The sequence below is a fragment of the Cucurbita moschata genome, unplaced genomic scaffold (assembly GCF_002738365.1).
Source record: "Cucurbita moschata cultivar Rifu unplaced genomic scaffold, Cmos_1.0 Cmo_Scf00097, whole genome shotgun sequence".
NCBI lineage: Eukaryota > Viridiplantae > Streptophyta > Magnoliopsida > Cucurbitales > Cucurbitaceae > Cucurbita > Cucurbita moschata.
Window position 1 is genome coordinate 248,473 of NW_019268613.1, and position 22,709 is coordinate 271,181.

At 33.7% G+C, this 22,709-nt stretch overlaps 2 protein-coding genes and 1 long non-coding RNA gene across 4 annotated transcripts; 1 reads left to right on the top strand and 2 right to left on the bottom strand.

Moving 5' to 3' along the window:
- Window positions 1-6,216: 6,216 nt before the first annotated feature.
- On the bottom strand, window positions 6,217-7,598 carry LOC111439605. Its single transcript, XM_023077216.1, has 2 exons — window positions 7,189-7,598; window positions 6,217-6,586 (listed from the first exon to the last, which is right to left on the bottom strand). Exons 1-2 carry the CDS (start codon window positions 7,497-7,499, stop codon window positions 6,391-6,393), a joined length of 507 nt encoding a protein of 168 aa, XP_022932984.1. The 5' UTR covers window positions 7,500-7,598; the 3' UTR covers window positions 6,217-6,390.
- Window positions 7,599-17,382: 9,784 nt separating this feature from the next.
- On the bottom strand, window positions 17,383-18,924 carry LOC111439606 (probable BOI-related E3 ubiquitin-protein ligase 3). 2 transcript variants are annotated; one of them, XM_023077219.1, is made up of 4 exons: window positions 18,830-18,924; window positions 18,643-18,697; window positions 18,173-18,513; window positions 17,383-18,074 (listed from the first exon to the last, which is right to left on the bottom strand). In XM_023077219.1, exons 2-4 carry the CDS (start codon window positions 18,662-18,664, stop codon window positions 17,565-17,567), a joined length of 873 nt encoding a protein of 290 aa, XP_022932987.1. In that variant the 5' UTR covers window positions 18,665-18,697; window positions 18,830-18,924; the 3' UTR covers window positions 17,383-17,564. The 2 variants fall into 2 exon arrangements, with proteins under 2 accessions (XP_022932987.1, XP_022932986.1); XM_023077218.1 differs by having other exon boundaries at window positions 18,643-18,731; window positions 18,830-18,915.
- LOC111439607 lies at window positions 17,942-19,564 on the top strand. Its single transcript, XR_002709821.1, has 2 exons — window positions 17,942-18,054; window positions 18,320-19,564. It is a non-coding gene; the product is annotated as an uncharacterized LOC111439607 (long non-coding RNA).
- The last annotated feature ends 3,145 nt before the right edge of the window (window positions 19,565-22,709 follow it).

Sequence of the window (22,709 nt, forward strand, 5' to 3'; positions counted from 1 at the left end):
CTCTTAATACTCCCCCTCAAATTGGATAGTGTATGTCGATCACACCCACTTGTCCTTCAAAAAGTCAAATTGCTGTCTTCCCAAAGCTTTAGTAAAAACATCTGCCAATTGCATTTTGGTCGAAACATAACACGGTTTGATGATTCCAGCTTGTAATTTTTCTCGAACTATATGACAATCTATTTCAATGTGTTTCGTACGTTCATGAAAAACTGGATTGGCTGCTATATGTAATGCTGCTTGATTATCACAATATAATAATGTTGGTTCGGACAGTGGAACATTCAAGTCTTGAAGAATGTATCTTAACCAAGTTAACTCTAAACAAGTATTTGCCATAGCTCGATACTTGGCTTCTGCTGATGATCTGGACACATTAGTCTGCTTTTTAGACTTCCAAGAAATAATTGAATTTCCGAGGAAAATGCAGAACCCAGAAATAGATCGTCTGGAAGTTCGACAACCACCCCAGTCAGAATCGCAATATGCCTGTAATCTTAAATTGTTTTCAGATGGCAGTAGAAGTCCTTGACCAGGAGTGCCTTTGATGTACCTCAGAACTCGAAGAGCTGCCTCCCAATGTGGTTTTCTTGGTTCATGCATAAATTGGCTAAGCATACGAACTGAATAAGCTATGTCAGGCCTAGTGACGGTCAAATATATTAATCTGCTAACCAACCGTCTGTATTTACTTGGATCATTCAACTTCTCTCCTTCAATTAAAGAAAGTTTCAGATTTTGCTCCATAGGAAATTTGTCTGGACGTGCTCCTGTAAGACCTGTGTCTTGAAGGATGTCTAGAGCATACTTCCTTTGAGACATAAAAATTTCTTTTCTAGATCGAGAAAATTCAATGCCTAGAAAATATTTCAAATTTCCTAAATCTTTGATAAGAAATTTCTGGAGTAAACTAGTCTTGAGATATTGAATTTCTTCGAGATCATTGCCTGTCAACAGAATATCATCAACATAGATTAGAACTGCAGTGAAAGAAGTACCTTTACTCTTAGTAAACAAAGAGTAATCTGCTTTGGACTGAGTGTAGCCTGCATTTTGTATAGTTGTAGAAAATATGGAGAACCAATTGCGAGAAGCCAGTTTTAATCCATAAAGAGATTTATGGAGTCGACATACTGTATTCTCCCCCTGTCGGCGAAGACCTGGTGGTAAAGACATATAAACTTTCTCGTCTAGATTACCATGGAGAAAGGCATTTTGAACATCCAACTGATGGGTGAACCATTTTCGAGCAGCAGCAACAGTGAGTAAGCAACGAAGTGTAGTAAGCAACGAAGTGTAGTAAGTTTCGCTGTAGGGGAAAATGTTTCTGTGTAATCAATACCTTCAACCTGAGTGTACCCCTTTGCTACTAGTCGAGCTTTATAACGTTCAACAGAACCATCAGAGTTGTATTTAATTTTGTACACCCAACGACAACCAATAGCTTTATGACCAAGTGGTAGAGGAGCGAGAGACCATGTATGATTACGTTCCAAAGCTGCAATTTCATCATTCATAGTCTGCTGCCATAACGGGTCGCCAACTGCCTCGTCATAGGTTTTAGGTTCTGTCTGGGATGTAATAAGAGCTAGAAAAGCACGTTGAGTAGGAGAAAAACGAGAGAATGAAAGGTAATGATGAAGGGGATACCTGGTGCCAGTGCCGGGACTTGAGCTAGAGGTTAAATGATTGGCTCGAGAAGACATCTCATAATCCTTATGCCAAGCTGGAGGCTGTTTAGTACGAGTAGAACGTCGAAATGGAGCTGATGTATCAGGTGGGATAGGATTGGAATTAGTGGGCGAATCTGGAGAAGGTGGAGGAGACGACGGAGTAGTAGGTGAAGGGATAGGAGGTGAAGGAGGAGTAGGAGGTGAAGGAATAGGAGGTGAAGGAGGAGTAGGAGGTGAAGGAATAGAAGGTGGAGGATGGATGTTTGAGTAGGATGGATCATGAAGTGGTACAACAGGAGTCGAAGGAGCTAATGTCGAAGTTTGTGAAGCTGATGAAAAAGAAAAATCATCTTCACAAAATTTGACATCACGGCTGATAAAGAATGTGTGAGATTGCATGTCATACAACTTGTAACCTTTATGACCACAAGGATATCCTACGAAAACATAAGGAGTTGCCCTAGGTTCAAATTTTTGCTTAGGATGTACTATAGTTGCATAACATTTACAACCAAAAACTTTAAGATGATGAAATGTAGGTGGTCGTTTGTAGAGTGCTTCAAAGGGTGTCTTGTTAGATAATAATGGTGATGGCGTTCTATTTATAAGATAAACAGCCGTTAAAATGCACTCTCCCCAAAAATTAAGTGGAACCTGTGACTGAAAAAGAAGAGACCTAGCTACATTTAGGATATGGCGATGCTTGCGTTCTACGACTCCATTTTGTTGTGGAGTATAGACACAAGTGTGCTGAAATTCAATACCACAAGAAGTAAAGAATGGTTGCAAAGATAGAAACTCAGTCCCATTGTCTGATCGAACTATCTTGATAATAGTATGAAATTGAGTTTGAACGAATTTAACAAAGTTCATTAACAAATGATGTACTTCTGACTTATGTTGCATTAAAAAAACCCAAGTACATCGAGTAAAATCATCAACAATAGTGAGAAAAAAACGCAAACCAGAATGGGTAGGACTTTTATGTGGTCCCCAAACATCACAATGTATCAGATCAAAAGCAAAATGGGTTGTTATTGAACTTCTTGGGAAAGACAACCTAGTTTGTTTTGCTAACGGGCAGATACTACAATTATGAGAATAACTCGCATTATTAAGATGCAATTGATCAGCTAGAAATTTAAAACGAGAAAAGGAAGGATGACCTAGGCGTAAATGCCACAAATCAGATGACTGAGATACTTGATGAGCTGAAGACTTGATTGGAGATGAAGAAATATGATAGAGACCTCCAAATTGTTTACCCGAGCCAATCATCTTCCCCGTAGCCAAGTCCTGCATAACACAAGAATCAGGATAGAAGGTGACATAACATTTCAAGTTATTGGTAAGTTTGCTGATCGACATTAGGTTTAAATTGAATGAAGGCACACATAAAACGTTGTTTAATTTAAGGTTAGGGCTAAGGGAAATATTGCCAGTATGTGACACACGTGCTGTCTCTCCATTAGGCAAATTTATTGTAGACATGATGGCAGCCTTTGGTTCAGTCATAACAGAAGATTTTGATACTATATGATCCGTAGCTCCACTATCGAGAATCCATGAATTAGAACTCGCAGAGTTAATAGATAATGTAGATATGGGAAACAAACCTGCAACATTGATGTGATTGTCAGAATTACCAGAAGGGTGATGATTGATTGCAGATAAGGCTTGTGCTATCTGTCGTAATTGCTCAGAAGAAAAATTTGGAATGGAATTAGGTGACTGTTCTTCTATATTCAACTGTGAAACATCGGCCATATTTGCAGATGATCGATATCCACGGTTATTGTGTTGATTGTCTTGTCTTGTCCTTCCAGAATTATTTTTCTGTCGACACCGATCTTCTGTATGGCCCCTTCTATCACAAAACTTACAGTGAAACTTAAGAATTCGACACTCATTAATTGTATGACCACTTTTATTGCAGTGTTCACACAATTTGTCCTTGGCGAATTTTGAATATATTGTTTTCTTTTGCACTGCTGATGCAATCGAGATTTTCTCAGTAGGTTCGGAAGTTACCTGACGCTGCATCTCTTCTTGTACAAGTAATGAATAGGCTTGCCTCACATTAGGTAATGGAGACATCATCAATATGTTAGATCTCACCGTTTTATAAGACTGATTGAGCCCCATGAGCAATTGCATCAACTTGTCTTCTTCGCGTTGATCAATATGTATTTGACGTTGATTACAGGTAAATGGTGTGCGGTACGCTTCCAGTTCATCCCAGAGTGCTTTGAGCTTGGTGAAATATGTTGACAGTGCCATGGTTCCTTGTGACATCGTTGCTATCGAGTTTTGTATTTGAAAAATTGCTGGAGCATTCTTTTGTGAGAATTGATCGTGAAGATCAACCCACACTTGATGAGCTGTCTTGGCGTGAATAATGCCTTTAGCGATATCTGCTTCAACGGAATGAGTTAACCAAGATATTATCATACTGTTGCACTGATTCCAGAGTTCGAATTCGGTTGAATTTGCATCTTGGGACGGTTCCTCAATTGTGCCATCAATGAAGCCAATTTTCTTCTTGGCAATAAGAGCATGCATAACTGATTTACTCCAGGATTGATAATTTGCTCCATTTAATTTGATTGGAACAAGTGAATATCCTGGCTGATCAGAGTGATGAATATAGTACGGATGTGTTAAATCAACATCCGAAATTTTGAAGCTAGATTTGGCTGATTCCGTCATAAAGGAAATTTTGATATTTAAGAACACCAAGATCGGTGCTCTGATACCATGTTAAGAATGAGAAATAGAAATAGAATTGGGATCGAACGTATGATCTTCATTCAGGTTTACCAGGTTTAAATAGGATACAAACTATCAATTAATACCTAAAAATAGAAAAAATATATATCTAATTAAATCTGGTAAATAAATAAAATATACGGTTAATCAAATCTATACTAACAACTCCCTAAATATCTAAGATATATTCTAACTAATTATCACGGCAAAATATCCTCTTAATAAGTATCCCTTAAGGTTTATCTTGAGTGTGTCAAGATCACGAGGCCGCACATTTAAAGAACTATGACCATGACACGATGCACTAGTCGGAGTAGGGATACTCTCTCTATAGTAGACGCGTTTTAAAATTATGAGGATGACAAAAATATATAACTAGTCAAATCGGACAATATGTATTAGTAGCAGGCTTGGAGATTACAAAATAAAGAAAATAAATGACAACTATGCTCTTTCGAATCAGAGCCTCAATCTGGTGCTTTAGATCACTCAACCAAATTGTCCTGACAAATGTATTTAAGCAAACCAAGATTGATATGAACCAAGAGACGACAATCATACAATATGCTTTAATGAAGATGTGAAGAAAATATTGTTGAAATTATCAAAAGATATTTCAATTTATGTCATATTGAAGAAGAATGAAGTTTCAAGTATAAGTTTTGGGTGGATTACAATTCAGAGTAATTTAGAGTTATTGTATTTCATTAATGTATTTTAAAACTTTTTATTTACTATAGATTACAATTACTTAATGGTTGATTATGGTCATTAAGTATAAATATTACATTTCTTGAAATGCCTTCAATAATTTCATTTTGAGGCTATATAAAGCTATGTATGTTGTATTTGTAAGAGACTTGGAAAATGTAGTAAAAGAAGCATTTGTACTCTTCTTTGCCCAATGACTAAGTTTCTTTGCAATTCCATGTAGTTTAGGTTGCAGGTAGATTTTTTAGCCAATGGCTAAGTTTCTTTGCAATTCTATGTAGTATAGGTTGCATGTAGAATCATTCAAGTTCGACACGATCAATCTTGCTTGTAGAGTGATTCGAATCTCAATCAAGTGTTCTTGCCTTGAGATATTTGATCAACAAGAATCATTCAAGCTAAACATGATCAATCTTGTTTGTGGAGTGATTCAAATCTCAAACAATGTTCTTGCTTGAGATATTCGATCAAGTAATCCAAATCTTACTCCACTTCTAAATAGAATGACAAATTATTTGAGTCTTTTTTCAAAATAATTCAGTCGAATGACAAATAATTTTAGTTTTTTTTTTAAATAATTAAATAGAGAATAACAATAATTCGAGTCCTTTTTTTAAAATAATTAAATAGAGAATAATAAATAATTTGAATCTTTTTTCTTTCAAAATAATTAAATAGAGAATAATTAATTTGAATCTTTTTTTTTTCAAAATAATTAAATACCGAATATCAAATAATTTTTAATACTTTTTTCCAAAATAATTAAATAGGGAATAGCAAATTATTTGATTCTTCTTTTTTCAAAATAATTAAATAAAGAATAATTTAAAAAAATAAAAGATTAAATGAATATGAACATAGTAAATAAAAGAAGAACCCAGTTAATTATAGTAATAATAACCCAAATCATATTTTTCTCATTACTCATTTCACCACCCCTTAAAGCTTATAATATACAAAAACAAAAAACAAAAAACAAAAAACAAAAAAAAAAAAAAAAAAAAAAAAACCAACAACAAAAAAAGGTGAGAAAATCCCAGGAAAAAAAAATGAACACGAAGACTTCCTCACCACCATAAACACAACTTCATTCACAGTTGCATAATTTTCTCCCCCCAAACCAAAAAAGAAAAAATATAACAAAAACCAACTCTCAGATCTTCCCGGTTCTTCAGATTTTCACCTATTTTCCGGGAATGTTCATATAATGTATATGTTGTGATTATTATTCCTTCATCTACGCCGCCAACACCGTGCCGGCGCGGAAACGGCAGTCGTGCCCGGTGGTGGACTTTCCCGGAGAAGTGGATTTTCTCTGATCTTTTTTTCTCATGGCTTTGATGGATGATGATAGATTCAACTTCTTCTCTTTCGCTTCGTCCATGTCGATTTGCTTTTCTCTACACTCTTCGCTGCAAAATGGAGTGTCTCCTCTGCAGAACATAATCGTAATCATCTCGTTAGAAATAGAATTAACCATGGATCCGGTATCTATAACTCTTCTTTTGTTCTTCATAGTTAAAGATCTAATTCTCAAAATCTCAAGGAAAAAGGCGTTTTCAGATCTTGAGATTTCATGTTCGTCAAGAAGCCGCTCGATCCTATATTTCTATTAAAAAAACTGCTCTCTAGTAATAATCGAATTCCTCTCTTGATTATCAGAGATTTAAATGGATTCCTCCTCGCTACCGAGAATTTCAACACAAAATGTCGAACTACTCTCCAATAATCGAATTCCTCTCTTGATTATCAGAGATTTAAACGAATTCATCCTCGCTGCCGAGAATTTCAACACAAAATGTCGAACTACTCTCAAATAATCGAATTCCTCTGTTGATTATCAGCGATTTAAATGGATTCCTCCTCGCTACCGAGAATTTCAACACAAAATGTCGAATAAACCAAAAATCTTAACCAATTACCAGACGCTTACTTAAATCAAAAGCAAATTCCACAATTCAGATCTAAAAAACAACTCTAATAAATACAACTATTTTTAAACTGAAAAAAGAAAAGATAGAGAGGAAAAACTAACCTGTACATGAAAATGTCTTTGTTATCAGAGAGCGGTTTCTTGCAGAGAAAACAAGCTTCCAAGAAATGGTGATGATGATGTTCAAATCTGGCATCATAAAACCTCGCTGAAACTCTCGAGGAGGAAACCGAGAGGTTTCTCGTGCCTCGCCGGTGAGTACCGCCATGGCAAATCCTTGGGCGGTGGAAGAAAGGCTGAGGATAGTGGCTGCTCTGGTTTCCAGAAATTCCAGCTTCCACATCCACCAAGGAGACCAACCCGTCGTCCTCATCGATGAAATACGGCCTTCTCGCAGCTACAGAAGAATCCATAGTTTTCTCAAATCTTAGAGAGAGAGAGAGAGAGAAAAGAAGAAGAAAAAGAGGAGAGTGGAATTGCCGATGAGTTGCGGAGTTTTATAAAGGGAAAAAGTGGAGTGATGAAGCTGAGAGAAAAATTTGGCCCACAACCAACGGCAGGTTTCAGAGTGAATCCATTGGAACAAAATACCTGAACTCAAAAAAAAAACCCTTCTCTCTTCACCCCTAATGTTGTTTCTATTTACGGTTGTGCCATTTCAAAAGGTTGTCAAATTTATAAATAAGACAGAGAATTGGGTGCGTTTTGTAATTTTGGGGAAGATTAAGGGCTAAATAGTAAGGGTAACTAATTCTCCGGAAGGCAGGCACCCACACGTCCCTACCAAACGGGAAAGACTCCCTTGAGCTCCAAGTCGTGACGTCAAATATTGTTAGAAGAAAAAGGCAATGCTCACGCTCCCATGGGAGCGTGGATCGCCACATTTTTCTTTTCTGCTTTTTTTTTTTTTAATTCGAAAAAACTCGATTTATATCCATTTTTTATAATTATAAATACATATTGGGATTTCATTTTTAATTAAAAAAAATTAATTTTCTTTTCAATGTATTAATAAATGAACTCCTTTAAATACTCAATAAATGTGGAATTTATTTTTCTTTCCACACAAGTGACACATATTCAAAGATAATTAATTAAATTATTATTTAATTAATTGAAATTCTTTCAATTTCATTATAAAAACAGTTCTAAAATATCTTTAAATTTTAATTTTAAAAAAATAAATTAATTATATAGATGTGATAATTGAGGTGCAAAAAAGTAGAAGTCGAATGTGATTATTTACACACAAATTTTACCGCTAAAATCATTATATAATTACCTATCACATGGTAAATAATGTTCATTTCATTAAGATTAATTTCTATATTATTTTAATAAAATTAAGTTTTAGGATAAAAATGAAATATTTCCTTTGAAAATGGAGCGCGTGTAACACAAGCGCTGAAGAACGGAGGTAAAAATTTCATCACAGTCTCCCAACAGTACTGGTCGGATACCTCCCTCCGACCCACGGTTTTCTAACTTCATTCTCCCAAGTGAAGCTGACGTCACAAAACCTCTAATTTATATATTATTTTTTTTATAAAAAAAATCCTAAGATTCTTTTGTCGTTTTCGTAATTACTTCACGGCCCAGCCCACTTTCCGAAGTCATGGAACGTGGGACCCACCTGAACGGCCCTTTTGGAGCGTATTAATAATTATTATTTAATTTACTTTAATCACGAGGGAGCTCGTTTCCCAAGGTTCTTGTCCCCTCTCTGCCCATGAATCAACGGGCAGAAATGACCAGTGCCATCTGAATTCTGTTTACACGTGTGGGACTTTTTGGCCCCACCGTGGCGCTTTCTTGAAGCTAAATACTTCCACGTGCCACGAATTAACGCCGAGTAAAAACACCGCTCTATTACTCGGAAACTAATTCGGGACGCCAGATCCTGATTCGCCGTAGTTTCCTGTTTTTATTTGCGGTCGAGTCTTTTTAGGTTACATAAAAAGTTTTTTTTTTTTTTTTTTTTTTTTTTACCTTTTGAGGATTTGTTTATTTTATTGTAGATTTCTAAAAATTCTTTCTAAATTTTAATTTTATTAAATAAATCTTGAAGAAAATTAACTTTTTTTTAAAATAATTAATTTTTTTTAGTTAGTTAAAATGTTATTAATATCTATTTCTATTTAATTTGTTTTAAAATTAGGGGTATTTAGATAAAATTATTGATATTATATAGTTTTATTTAGTATATTTTTTTAATATTTTTTAATTTATAAAAAATTTAAAAATTTTATACTAACTAAAAACTACCGTCTAAATTATAAAAATATATATAATTAATAAATGAAAAATTATGTACACCTATATTTCCACATCCATATAAAAAAAATGTTTCATTCTCCTCTTGAACCGATGTAGAATCTCACCGTCCACCCCCTTTCGAAGCCCAGCATCCTCTTTCGCATTCGTTCCTCTCTCCAATCAATGTGAGATCTCACAATCCACTCTCTTTCGGGACCTAGCGTCCTCGTTGGCACACCGCCAAGTGTCCACCCCCTTGGTACACCACCTGGTGTCTGACTCTGATTCCATTTGTAACGACACAAGCCCACCGCTAACAGATATTGTCCCCTTTAGCTTCTCTCGATGTTTTCAAAACGTGTCTACTAGTGAAAAGTTTTCACACTCTTATAAAGAATACTTCGTCCTCCTCCCTAACGGATATGAGATCTCACATTCAAACTAAAACCCATGTCCCATGAGGTCTAGAGTACTCGCCTAAACCAAGGCAAGAAATCCGCTCGATATCTATCCCATTCTAGCTAGATTTCACTTTCATGACTTTCGTTTTTGCTTTTCGTAAAATGAGAAGTGAGTTCGGGAAATATCAACTTTTGTGGCGCATGCTCTTCCTCCCATCCTTCCTTTACTCCTTTTCCACTTTATTTTTCTTTTACTTTTTCTTATTCCTTCCTTTTAATCATTCACCTTATAGTATATAGTTTAATGCATATCGTAAAAGTTTTCTAACGTGAGGGTTACCACAAATAAGAGGTTCGATTGCTCTCAAGAAAGAGCTGGCTTCACTCGATGGAATGGTGCTCGACTTGATCGAGCAGATCCCCTTAGTCTAGTCCTCACCTCGATCCCTTCATGGGCTAAGCCAACTTTAGAGGTGTACACGAGTTAGGTTAGGTTGGATTGAGTTGGGTAAATTTTTGGACTAACTCGAAAATTAGTTGGATTGATGACCCGACTCAACCAATTTCAAGTTGGGTTGGGTTGGGTTGGGTTGGGTTGAGTTGGGTTGATGACCCCAACAATCCAAATAGAGTTCATAACCCAACTCAACTCTCTGTTTTCTCGTTGGATTGTTAGGTTATTTTTTAAAAATTAAATATTACAACACATCTCTAACATTATTTACAAATGCCAGATATTTTTAATTTTCTTAATAATCTTAAAAGTAAAATTGGATTATAACCCTATTTTGAGTGGTCGTGTTGACTCGACTAAAAAAATGTCAACCCACGAATTGACTTAAAATTTTCAATTTTCTAAAAATTCAACCAACCCAAACCGGAAAAAGCTAACTCAACCCGGTTATAGGTAGACGAAGAACCGCCCACGGATTCACAATTTAATTCACAATTCCACCTTTTATTTTTATTTTTTATTACCTTTTTATTTTTTTGACATTTTTGGCCATTTCTTTTCCTAAACCCTTTGGAATATTTTTTCCCTTTATTTCTGGTTTTTGGTTCCCACCGTTTGTCCCTTTATATTCCCTCAACAAAAATGTAAAATAATAAACATTATTTCCATATTTTAATCTGCCTTCTTAATTAATTACACTTATTTTATTATTTATTTTTTCCAACTTCCCTATCACTCAATAATTTAAAATTACATAAATCATAATCATATTTTAATGTAATTAATTAAATTAGGTGTGCGTTATAAATAATGCTAATTTGTGCATGGAAAAATATTCACCCATTTTCCATGAAAATTTGAGTCCTATTAATTAAAAATTTTAATTTTATTAAATTTTTTTTTTTTTATCTAAAACGTTGTGGCATGGACGTTAGGTGAAAGTCTTTACAACCGAAATTCATCGAGGAGTCAACCTCGAAACTCATTCCGAAGAACACATGCCCTGCCCCCCCCCCTCCCCGTCTTACCGCGGCAGCTGGCACGGAGTTAACCGAGACTTCTTCCTCGAGTCCTGTCATGATCGCGCACTTGATGAAATAACTTTACAAGCGCCATTGCCTATCTTCACTCACACGATATTGCTGGATCGGGCTTTCGCCCTTTGTCCAAGATTCTCCACTGTTGCCCCATGTGAGAGTCCGAACCGTGTCTCAATACCAATATGGCTGATCATCCAAAAAAACGAGCTAAACATTCCAGAGAGAACTCCATTTGAAGTACCTCCTTTAGAAAACCCTCCCACTCAAATCTTTTTCGTGATCAAGAAATTTACAATGTGCCATTAAAATCCAATTTTTAAAATCAAAATAATTATATTTGAAATGAAACGAATTAAATAAAAATTCAAACATTAAAAGCTATAAAGTAATATTTAAACCACATTAATGTGGGGCGGACATAGCTCGTGATACATCAAAGTGCAGAGAACTTGACCAATTTAAGACACGTGGCCAACACATACATTCCCACGTCTGTTTCCCTGTGAACCAGCATGTCCCCTAAATTAAAGGCCACTATTCCCTTAAATTATTTTTAAATAATAAGAGATAATAAAAATATTACAATATGGGGAACTGCTTGTCCTTAAGCAGGGGGGGGGGGGCGTCAGAGCCAAAGTGCCCTAAAAAGAATAATTACATTAACTTTAAAAAGAAGCCGAATAAATTCTCTCGAATAATATGTTTATTTATAAAATAAAAAACTGCTCGTTTTAGTATTTTATTATTCGAATCCCGAAATTAATGCCACGACCGTCAAATTCTGCTCGACACGTGTTTGGACTTTTGAGACACGTGTGCGGGTCTCAATTGGCACCCTGCACCACAACAGTATAAAGCAAGTAAACTAAGTTCCGAATCTGACCTTGGTTTTTTTTTTTTTAATTTAAATTAAAAAAAACATTAATATCGAATATTCTTCATCTTTACAAAAATAAAATAAAATAGAATAATAATAATAATAATAATAAATAAAATAAAATAAATAAATAAATAAATATATATATATATATATATATATATATATATATATATATATATATATAAAAGTAGGATAGAGTTGGATTGAATTGTAACGTTAAATATTGGATTGGTCGGGTTAACCGGCATAAAAAAAAATGTTAACCTATGAACCGTCCAAAAATCTTAAATTTTCCAAAAATTCGACCGTTAAAAAGAAAAATCTAACTGAATTCAACCCAAATATATATAGTTTAAGTTGGAGAGTCTGAATTAGTCGAGTTATCATAAGACTTGAAGGTGAGGTGATTTTTGAGGTTCAAATTCTAATATTTTATAAATACTAATGGTTCTAAATCCCAATTTTTGTTAATGTTGTATGAGATTTTTAGTTTTATCATAAATAGTTTCTATATTTGGTAAGGGTATTTTTGTAAAAATAATGAATAGGGGTATTTTTGTAATTTAGTTTTTTTTTTCTCTCTTTCGTTAAATACCGAACTTGTTGACCCTTCTTTACGAAGGGCGACTGGTGGGCGGTAAAGTTGAAATTCCCGTTAGGGCGGTGACTTTTCCTTTATCCTTCTTTGTTTTTTTACCTTAAAGAATTGTAAATTTGGTAAATTTGTCAAAAGTGCTTGGTCATTGATTTGACTGTTTATGGTAATTATTATTTAAAAAAGAAATGAGGAATTCAAAAAGTTAAATAATAATTAAATTTCACTATTTCAATCCACCTAATAATCAAAGAAAACCCCAATTCTTAATTATTAAATTTTAAAAAAGTAAAGGAATAAAGAAAAATATATTAATTTTATCACTCGTCAATATCACTTTTATTAAAGGCGATAAATAGATCCTTTAAAGATAGTCTGTTCTTATAATCATCGTGTTACTTTATAATATTTTTATGATCGTTTTCCACTAGTTGATTCATAATTGAGAAAATTTGTGTACAAAGATGAATCGAGTAGTCACTTTAATGTTAGTTAGGGTTGTCAGGGTTGTTAGGGTTGAGTTTGTGGATTGAGTTTGTTAGGGTTGTCAGGTCATTTATTCAAAATTTTATTTTTAATAAAAATAAAATGTTAGTTAGTAAAACATCTACTAATTTATTTTCAAACATTTAATTAAGATTTATTTCAATATACATTTTTTAAAATTACTTTCCAAATATTTAAAAATTATTGAAATAATAATAATAATAATAATAAATTAAATATATATATTGAAATTAACGGTGAGATCCACACTAGTTGGAGAGAAGAACGAAACATTTTTTTGTAAAGCTGTGGAAACTTCTCCTGACGCGTTTTAAAAACTTGAGAAGAAGCACAAAAGTAAGAGCCCAAAAATGATAATATTTGTAAAAGTGTGGAAACTTCTCCCCGACGGGTTTTAAAAACTTGAGAGGAAGCCCGAAAGAAAAAGCCCAAAAAAGATAATATCTACTAGCGGTAGGTTTGACCTGTTACATTAACAATAAATTCAGGTCGATTCGATTCAACCCAATTTAGTTTTAAGAGAATCCATAAACTAAATATTTCAATGGGTTGGGTCGAGTTGATTGAATTTTTCGAGTCATTAAGTTTCTCGAACAGTTTTACTAGCCAAATAATTTGTAAGGATTGATTACGATGACTCGGCTTGTTGCATATCCATACAAAAAATAAAAATAAAAATAAAAAAAGGTCCAATATAATGGGATAGGGTTTATTGATGTTAATGTGGAATGTGGAGAATCCAAGTCCATTATACGTTTAGATTCGATTCCTTTGTGACAAAATCATGTCCTAACTAGGCACCACTCTCTATAGAGAGTAGCTAAGCTTGAAATTATTAATTTATTGATTAGGTGGACAACTAGGCTTCTTATTAACGTAATCCACATTAAACCTCAATTATAGCTTCTCATTATTTTCATTTAATATTATTTAGTTCAACGTTCTCGAGGTGGCACCACCTAAACACGTTCATTATATTATATGCTTGCATTAATGTTGGAGACTGTTCACCAGTGCATATTGATAAGCTTTGTGAGGTCCCATATCGATTCGAGAGAGGAACGAAACATTCTTTCCACGGGTGTGTGAAAACCTCTCCATACTAGACACATTTTTAAGATTTTGAGGGAAAGTCGGGAAGGAAAAGCACAAAGAGGAAGATATCTGCTAGTGATGGGTGGGTTTGAACTATTACGATCTTATTTACGAGAGTTAATAGAATTTGAGTTTTGTTGAGGACGTGATCATTTTTGAGGATGTAGATCTCATTTCACATATCTCGTTATGTTACCCCATCGTTGGGATGGTTTCTTTTGGCACTAGGGCAAAAAATGGTATTTGTTCGATTAAAAGTGGGTATAAACTGACATCGTGTACTTTTCAGGAAGTATCGTTTTCCTTTAGTCAAGTGATGGACATGACGTGGAAAGATCTCTAAAACTTGGCAATTAGGAGTATTATATGACCAGTAACCCGAACAACCTAGATTACCCAACTCAAACCGTAAAAACTCGGTTGTGTTAGATTTTTGACCGTTTGTTGCAAGTTCACATTTTTTAACCCAAAACTAGGGTTACAACCCAACCATAATTTCAAAAAGATTAAGAATATTTACTTATAATCTAATAAATGTTTGATATTTGGATTTGGTGAGATTTTAGTTATTAATATAACGTGTATGATTTTTATAATAATAATAAGAAACAACCTAATCTAATCCGAAAATAAATGGTTAGGTTAGGTTGGATTGGGTTGTGAACTCTATTCGGATTATTCAATTTTTATTGGTCAAAATATCAAGTCACAATACATCACTAACACCAGTTTACAAACATCAAACATTCTTAATATTCACAATAATCTCAAGAGAATGATAAGGTTGAGATGGGCTGTAACCTTCTTTTTAGATCGATAAAGTTGACAAACAAAAAAAAAAAAAAAGTCAACTCATGACCTGACCCAAATTTTTTATTTTTAAAAAACACAACCCAACTTAAATCGGAAAAAAAAAAATGTGACCCAACCTAACTTCCATAATTTGAGTTAAATAGTTGGTGTAAAAACTAATCTTTCCACTAAATGCTCCCTAAAAGCTAGTAAGCACATGAAGGGTGAATATAATAACAATATCATACAACTGGGCTGCGCTAGACAGCTACCAAACAGCACCAAATTTTGCACAATATTATGATTTTAATATCTACGCATTAGCTATGATTATAAAAATATATATTTTCATTCATTACATCACATTATCATAATGCTTTCTTCCTTTATTTATTTAATTCCAAACTATAAATTTCCATTTTAATTTACCACTTATACCAAAATTTAATCATTTAATTATAAATTAATAAATTTAAATAAAATAACAATGCCTATGCAACGACCCTAAATTTCTACCTATTGAGAGTCGCTACTAATTTCTAATATGCTCATAATAAATAACGGAAAATTTAAAAGCCTTCCAAACAATCAAACTGCTATAAAACACACTGCACGTGTTTCAAAACATAATGCAGATGAAATAATTTAAATAAAATAACAATAGCTACCTCGAGCCTAATTCAATTTACACGTTAAAAAAAATCATGTTTTTATTTTATTGAAATGTTAAATATAAAGATATTTGAAAAACTCGATTAACTCAATCCAGCCTCTACGATTTGAGTTGAATTATGAATTTTTTTGGATTGGGTTAGTTTATGGGTTCTACTCGAGTTTAGAAAATAATTTTTTAAAATATATATTAAAATTGGGTTGCAAATTTTAATTAAAACGTTTAAAAATGAGTAAATAGATGTTTTTGAAATTAATATTTTATATTTATTAAAAAAAATTGAATAATACAGAGGTTTAATAGGTTTTATATGTATTGAGTTTTGATTGTATTTTGGACCTATCTTTTTGGGCCAAGTTTCTATTTTAGGCCCATATTTCACAATGGGCTTGGGCTAGTTTAGACTCATTGCCCAATTACTTTAATGAATAAAATAAATAGTCCAATTTATTAGTTAATTTAATTGAGACGCCTTAATTTGTAATTGATCACAAAATTAACAAGTAATTATGTTATTAATTTAAAATTAATATTACAATTTGTGATAAATAAAAAAAAAACTCTTATTTTTTATTAAAAATTTGATAGCTATTTTTTTTATAAAAAAAAAAAAAACTCCTCTTTTTACATTCCCTCTTTTAATTTTGTCATTTATTTTGTTAAATAACAAAACAAAAAAAAAAAAAACTTTAAAAAATTACGATAATACCCTTCATGTATTTAAAATTAATATATGGATGAAAACTATTTATCTATATTATTATAATTATATTATTAGATGAATTAAAGTAGGGGAATATTGAAATGTTAAAAGTATCCATGCAACTTTTAAAAGTTTATGAACGTTCCTTTAAGCTATTATATATATATATATATTTTAAATAGTTGTGAATCTTAAAAGATTACAAAATCGAATCGACATTAAAAAAAAAAATTCAAATCGAACTATTTAAATATTAGATTGAATATAAAGTATTATAATTAATTTAAAATTATTATATATTATTATTTCGTAATATCATATATTATATAATACATACTTTAAATATGATTGTATATAGTACTTTATATATATATATAATACAATCCAAGTTTATGGAAAACCACACTCACTAAACTTTGGAAGTAAAATAAATTTACCATTGGAGTCCAATTTCAAATTTATTTATAAAATAGTAAGTAAATTAAGAAACTTTTAAGACTCGTATGCCTAGAAATGTCCATGGGACGGGACGAGAATAGGTAAGTGTTCCCGTCTCTATCCCCGCTACTTATTTCATTTCCCATTCTCGAGAATTTTTTCATTTATTATTGTAGGGATCGGAGTAGAGGTTCCTGCATTTATTTAACTTAAAAAATGTTTCCTACTCTCTCTTCCATTCTCCGTCCATGATGGAGTGGGTTTAAAAAATAATAGAAATTTCTCTTGATTTCCCCTTATATCTCTCCATCTCTATTATAATAGAAATTTGAAAAGAAAAAAAAACGTGGCCTAAATTAATAAAATTGGGTCTCTATTATTCAAACAATTAACAAATAAATAAATGAAATTCTATATTAAAAAAAAAAAGAAAAAAAGGGAAAAGAAAAAGAAATAGTCTGGTTTGGTCTATCAGAATATTTCTAACGATAATAATTAAAAAAAAAGTAAATGTAAATTCTTTTATTACTTCTTTTAAATTTTTATCGGAAAAAAAAAGCAAAAAAAAAAAAAAATCCGGTAACTGAACTTTCCGGGTCGGTTCCTGGGCCTGGAGAAACTTAATTGGGCCGTGAGGTTGGGCCTTAAGAGAGATAGACCTCTACGCTGGAACTTCGCTTGGAAGGGCATAACGGGCAAGTCGTAGCCACTTGGTCGCAGTCTGTACAAAGGCAGAGATGACGGCAGGGCAAAAGCAACACCGACGCCAACCGCTTTCTACACGCTTTGCAACTCGGTCCCAAAATCCTCACTCGGTCCGGGTCGATATGAGCCGACTCGGCGTCGTCGGTTTGTCCTTCGGCGCCGGCCGTGCCGCCGTCTCCTCCGTCGCATCCCCCAGACATCGCCTGTTGCAGTTGTGCCTGGAGAGCTACAGCGGTGGCTTCCTGTGCCCTAGCCTTCGCTTGCCAGACCTGCGCCTCGACACTAAGCTGGGCGGCGCGTGCTTCCAACTCGGCGTTTCGGCGCGTGGCTTTCTCAACCTCCGACTCTCTCTCTCTTAACCTTCTCGCTACCGATTCCTCTACTGCATCCAGAAGTGCACGGTAGTGTCTCTGTCTTTTATCTGCCAAGGTGAGCCGTAGTTGCTCTTCCTGTTTTGAAATGAAACCGGAGTTCATTGAGAAAAAAAATAAAAAATCAAGACGAAAGATGAAACTCGTTTCCTGTGTTAGGGAGAGTGAATTAGCACCTGTGCTTGAAGGAATTGATCTATTTCGTCTTGTTGCCGTTTGAAATTCGAGGCGAAATCGTCTGTTAATAGCGATATGAAAGTCGATGATGATTGAGGAACGAGATTGTGGTTATGATTAGGTTGTTGTTGTTGTTGCTGTTGCAGCGGTTGATTCTGTTGATGATTACCGGAGGACAAGCGGAGACCGGTGGAGACGACATTGTTTTGGTGATTGTGAAGCTTGGCGAGATCAACAAGAAGAGGAGGACGAGGCTGCTGTATCGCAGAGAGATCGATTGGAGTCGCGAAGGTTGCTGTGGAAGTCGCCATTTCTCTTCCTCTCTTCCGAGAATTGTTTCCTGCTTTCATCACAAACCGGACTGATGAATCGAATCCTCAAAGGTACGTCGTCTTCACAACTCAATTGATAGAAATACTTTTAGCGTTTATAAACAGAATAGATCAAACACAATGCACAAAAATCTCACCTATATTGTTGTTGAACACCATATGAGTCTGGTCAAGAAAACCTCCTGGTTGTATCTGCGATGAATAATCATGCGCTTCTTGACCATTTCTAAAACAAACCAAAATCCAAAATCCAAAATCCAAAACCATTAGGAATCAACAGTAAGTAGAGGAATAGAGATTAGAGGCAAAAGAGAACGGGTATACCTGTTTAAGAGCAAAACATTTGAAGGATATTGAGCTTGAACAGCCATGGAGAAAGGAATTGTTTGAAGAAATTGGGCGTGTTTATGGAGATTGGGAATGAAGGATGATGATAGATAGCAATAATAATAACAATAATGAAAGGTAGCATAAGAGAAGCATGAAAGACAAGGAAGATGCTCAAGTGTTTAGACTAGACGAACTGTTGAATAGGAGAGAGAAAGATAATGAATTCATGTCTTAATCCTCTTCACCATTCTTGCCTTCCTCACCATCTTTTTCACCTACTTTTTCTTCCTGGTTTGGTTTTATGATGCTTTTCTTTACCTTTCAAACAACAAAATTTGTTTTTATTTTGAATGGTAATTACAAATCTCTTCCTTTTTCTCCCTCCTCTGGTTACGTGTGATATATATAGGGATGGGGAAATAAAGAAAGGTAAAGATAGAGAGAGAGAGAGAGATGAGATTGAAAGGAATCAGTCCAACAGAGACACGCCCTGTTGCCCTTATTATTCTTCTCTTCTCGTGGGGTTGGAATTGGTATTGCTATTACCTTTTCTCGAGAGATTACTATCTTTCATCATCTTTGAAAAAATCCTTTTATTTTATGTTTTTTTTAAACTTTCCCATCTGTCCAAACTGATTTTCATGTTTATTTTTCTCCCGATTTTTCCTCGCCAAAATAGATTGATTAACAAGTAATGAAAGAAGAAGGGAAAAAAAAAAAAAAAAAAAACAGTGGTTGTGGGCGTGCACTAGTGTGCTTCTTTTCCCATCTCCACGTCTTGTGTTGGTTGTTTGTCACCCTCATCGTCGGACCCGCTAGACTCAATTCCGTTTTAAAGTGAAGGTTCTAGCTCGATTCAAGACTAAGTTTAGCAAGTTTGATGCACTATTTAGGTTTGAATTGGATAGACTCGACCTTGGATAGCCAAGCGCATGTCCGATCTTTAAACTTGAATCATTTGATCCTAGTTTGGGTTGAGTCTAGGCTAGCTCATTGATTTAACCTATTGAATATTAATTATTTATTTAAATATATTTATCCTTACGCGATGATCATAATGATTGATTTTACAAACTATCATTTAGTATTTTGTTTTAAAGATTTTATATTAACTAAAAACTATAACATCTATATTTCTAAGCTATATATACACATACATATTTTGGGTTGGCTCAATGATAAATATCTTGGACTAGCTCGATGGACCGATTCAAATACGATGTAAACGGGTTGACACATGGATTAGTATAATCTTTAAAATGACGATCTATATCTAATCCAATGAATTGGGTTGGTTGGACTGGGCTACGTATCTATTCTAATAAATAAATGAATTGGGTCGGGTCAGGCTGGTAACTTTGATTTTGGGCTGAGTTTGGACCGGGTATGAGCTGAACTTGAGTCGACCTTAGGCTATAGGCTCGTTGGTGAGGGTGAGTTGTTTACAAATAAGCCAGTCTTTCTCGAGTGGGACAATAACTTGACAAACTATGCAAACCACTAATAAAAGCATTTTGAAGTGAAGAGTTTTTTTTACCCTTTCCTTATGGTTAGATTATATTTGTAAAAGTTATTTCATTTTAATTTCTATGCTTACTATCACTCTTGTTTTTAGAATATTACGAATGTTCATGCAATTTTTATGGACCCAATGGATAGGGCGTTCAAAAAGTTTATGAGCACCTTCATGAACATGTTTATCGATGATATTTTAATCTATTCCAAGTTAGATAAGGAATACAAGGAGCGTATGGATTGAGTGTTGACTACTCTTGAGGCGAATATTTTATATGCTAAATTCTCACCATGTAAGTTTTGGCTTCAATAAGAGTCCTTTTGGGATCGAAGTATTAGTAGAGCCTTCAAAAAGTAGAGGTGACGATCAAATGGCCTCGTTGACCACTGGCTTTGAGGTGCCTAGTTTCTTAGGGTTGGTAGGTTACTATTATCGATTTGTTCAGGATTTCTCCAAGATAGCTGTGCCCCAGACTTGGTTGACTGGAAAATAGAACTCATTTGTCTAGTTTATTTTCTATCGACATGTATTATTGACTAAGAGATTAGAGGTCACATGTTTAAATCTCTTATCATTAAGAGGTCAGAGTTCATCAAATTTTGAATGAAAGGAAATTATGACCAAAGTAAAGGGATGAAAGTTAAAAATCTCACTTTTCTTTATTTCAAATTTAGAGAATCTTGTGGTGCTTTAAAAATCTACCTTTGTTTTAAAACTTTCCATTTTCCCGATTGTGAAATTGACAATACAATAAACACACACTATTTTATGTTTAATTTATCCTTTTTAGGGGCAAAAGTCAAAAAAGACCTCTTTTAAGTGTTCGATTTGGAATTTTGTGGACCAATGTGACTCCCACAAACTCAAAGATTAGTGGTTTAAAAACCTAAGTTTGATAGAGAAACAAAGAGAAAAGAAAAGGCCACGAAAAGAATAGCGAAAAAACAAGTGCTTGGAATTGGGCATTAAATTTCTTTTGCGCTTGGTTAGGCCCCACAAGAAAGGTCTCTCTTTAAGATACCCTTTCCTTTTCACTCTATTCTCTACTACTTGTATTGCTTAGGTATCACACCCTAAATTAATCCCATATTCTTTCATTACTATTCCCCTAAATCTAAATATTCCGTTCAAGTCCCGTCCCCGAATTTCTTTCTTTTCGTCCATTTATATTAATCATCTTTATTTTTTTATTAAGGGATTGCAAGATTTGAATCTATGAATCGATATGATATATATTTTAAAAAATTAACATTATTGATGAAATATAATTATAAAAATAATTGAATAAAATAAAGAAGTTGTGATGCTTTTATGTATTTTAATGCTATATTAAAATGGGTGGGTCATTAGTGCAAATTTAATAAATATGAAGGACCCCTATAATAAAATTGGAAAGGAAAACAAAACATTAATTACAATGGTGTGGAAATCTCTCCTTAGTAGACATGTTTTCAAATCGTGAAGCTGACGGCAATACGTAATGAGTCGAAGCGGACAATATTTGTTAGCGGTGGGTTTTAATTGTTAGTAATGGTGTCAGAGCCAGACAACAGACAGTATGTCAGCGAGGACGCTAGGCTCCCAAAGGTGGATGAATTGTGAAGTCCGGTTGGAGAGGAGAACGAAACCTTACTTAAGGGTGTGGAAACTTCTCCTTAGTAGACGTATTTTAAAATTGGGAAGCTGACACAATACATAACAGGTCAAAATTGACAATATTTGTGAGCGGTGAGTTTGGGCGGTTACAAAATTGGTCCTCTAACTTTCATAAAAATAACAATTTAGTCCCTAAACCAATTTTAAATCGTCTTAGTCTTTTAACAATTTAGTCTTTAAACTTGATATATAATAATTTAGTCTCTAAACTTTAAATTTTATATTATTATATTATTATTATTATTATTATTATTATTATTATTATTATTATTATTATTATTATTATTATTATGTAGATCAATTAAATGAAATTAGGGACGGTTTATAAGCTACGAAGTATAAATTGCTAAGTTATGATGGATTTTTGTAGGATAGGATTACATTTTTGTCGTGTTGATATGATCTAATATTTCGTCTTGTTAAGAATGATGCTGTGATACCATGTTAAGAATGAGAAGCATAAGTAAGATTGAAAGCTCGAGAAACATAGGTGAGATCAAAAGTCCGAAAAACATAGGTCGGATCAAAAGTCCTTAAAAATAAGAAAAAATATTATACTAACTAAATCCGAAAGATAAAGATAAAATATATCAAATATAAAGTCTCAATCGGCTATATAAAATATATTTCAATATGTCTAATTCAAATTACCTAACTCTAAAATTTGGTTCGGTTTGCGAGATTATTTTTTTGTTAGGTTAA

Excerpts from the sequence above, each read along its gene's own strand:
- LOC111439605 (XM_023077216.1), bottom strand. The coding sequence starts at position 7,499 with ATGGATTCTTCTGTAGCTGCGAGAAGGCCGTATTTCATCGATGAGGAC. Across the intron at positions 6,587-7,188 it reads AAAGACATTTTCATGTACAG|AGGAGACACTCCATTTTGCA; the intron begins GTTAGTTTTTCC and ends TATGTTCTGCAG.
- LOC111439606 (XM_023077218.1), bottom strand. The coding sequence starts at position 18,876 with ATGGCTGTTCAAGCTCAATATCCTTCAAATGTTTTGCTCTTAAACAG. Across the intron at positions 18,514-18,642 it reads GGTGTTCAACAACAATATAG|GAAACAATTCTCGGAAGAGA; the intron begins GTGAGATTTTTG and ends TGATGAAAGCAG. Across the intron at positions 18,075-18,172 it reads ATCAATTCCTTCAAGCACAG|GAAGAGCAACTACGGCTCAC; the intron begins GTGCTAATTCAC and ends ATTTCAAAACAG.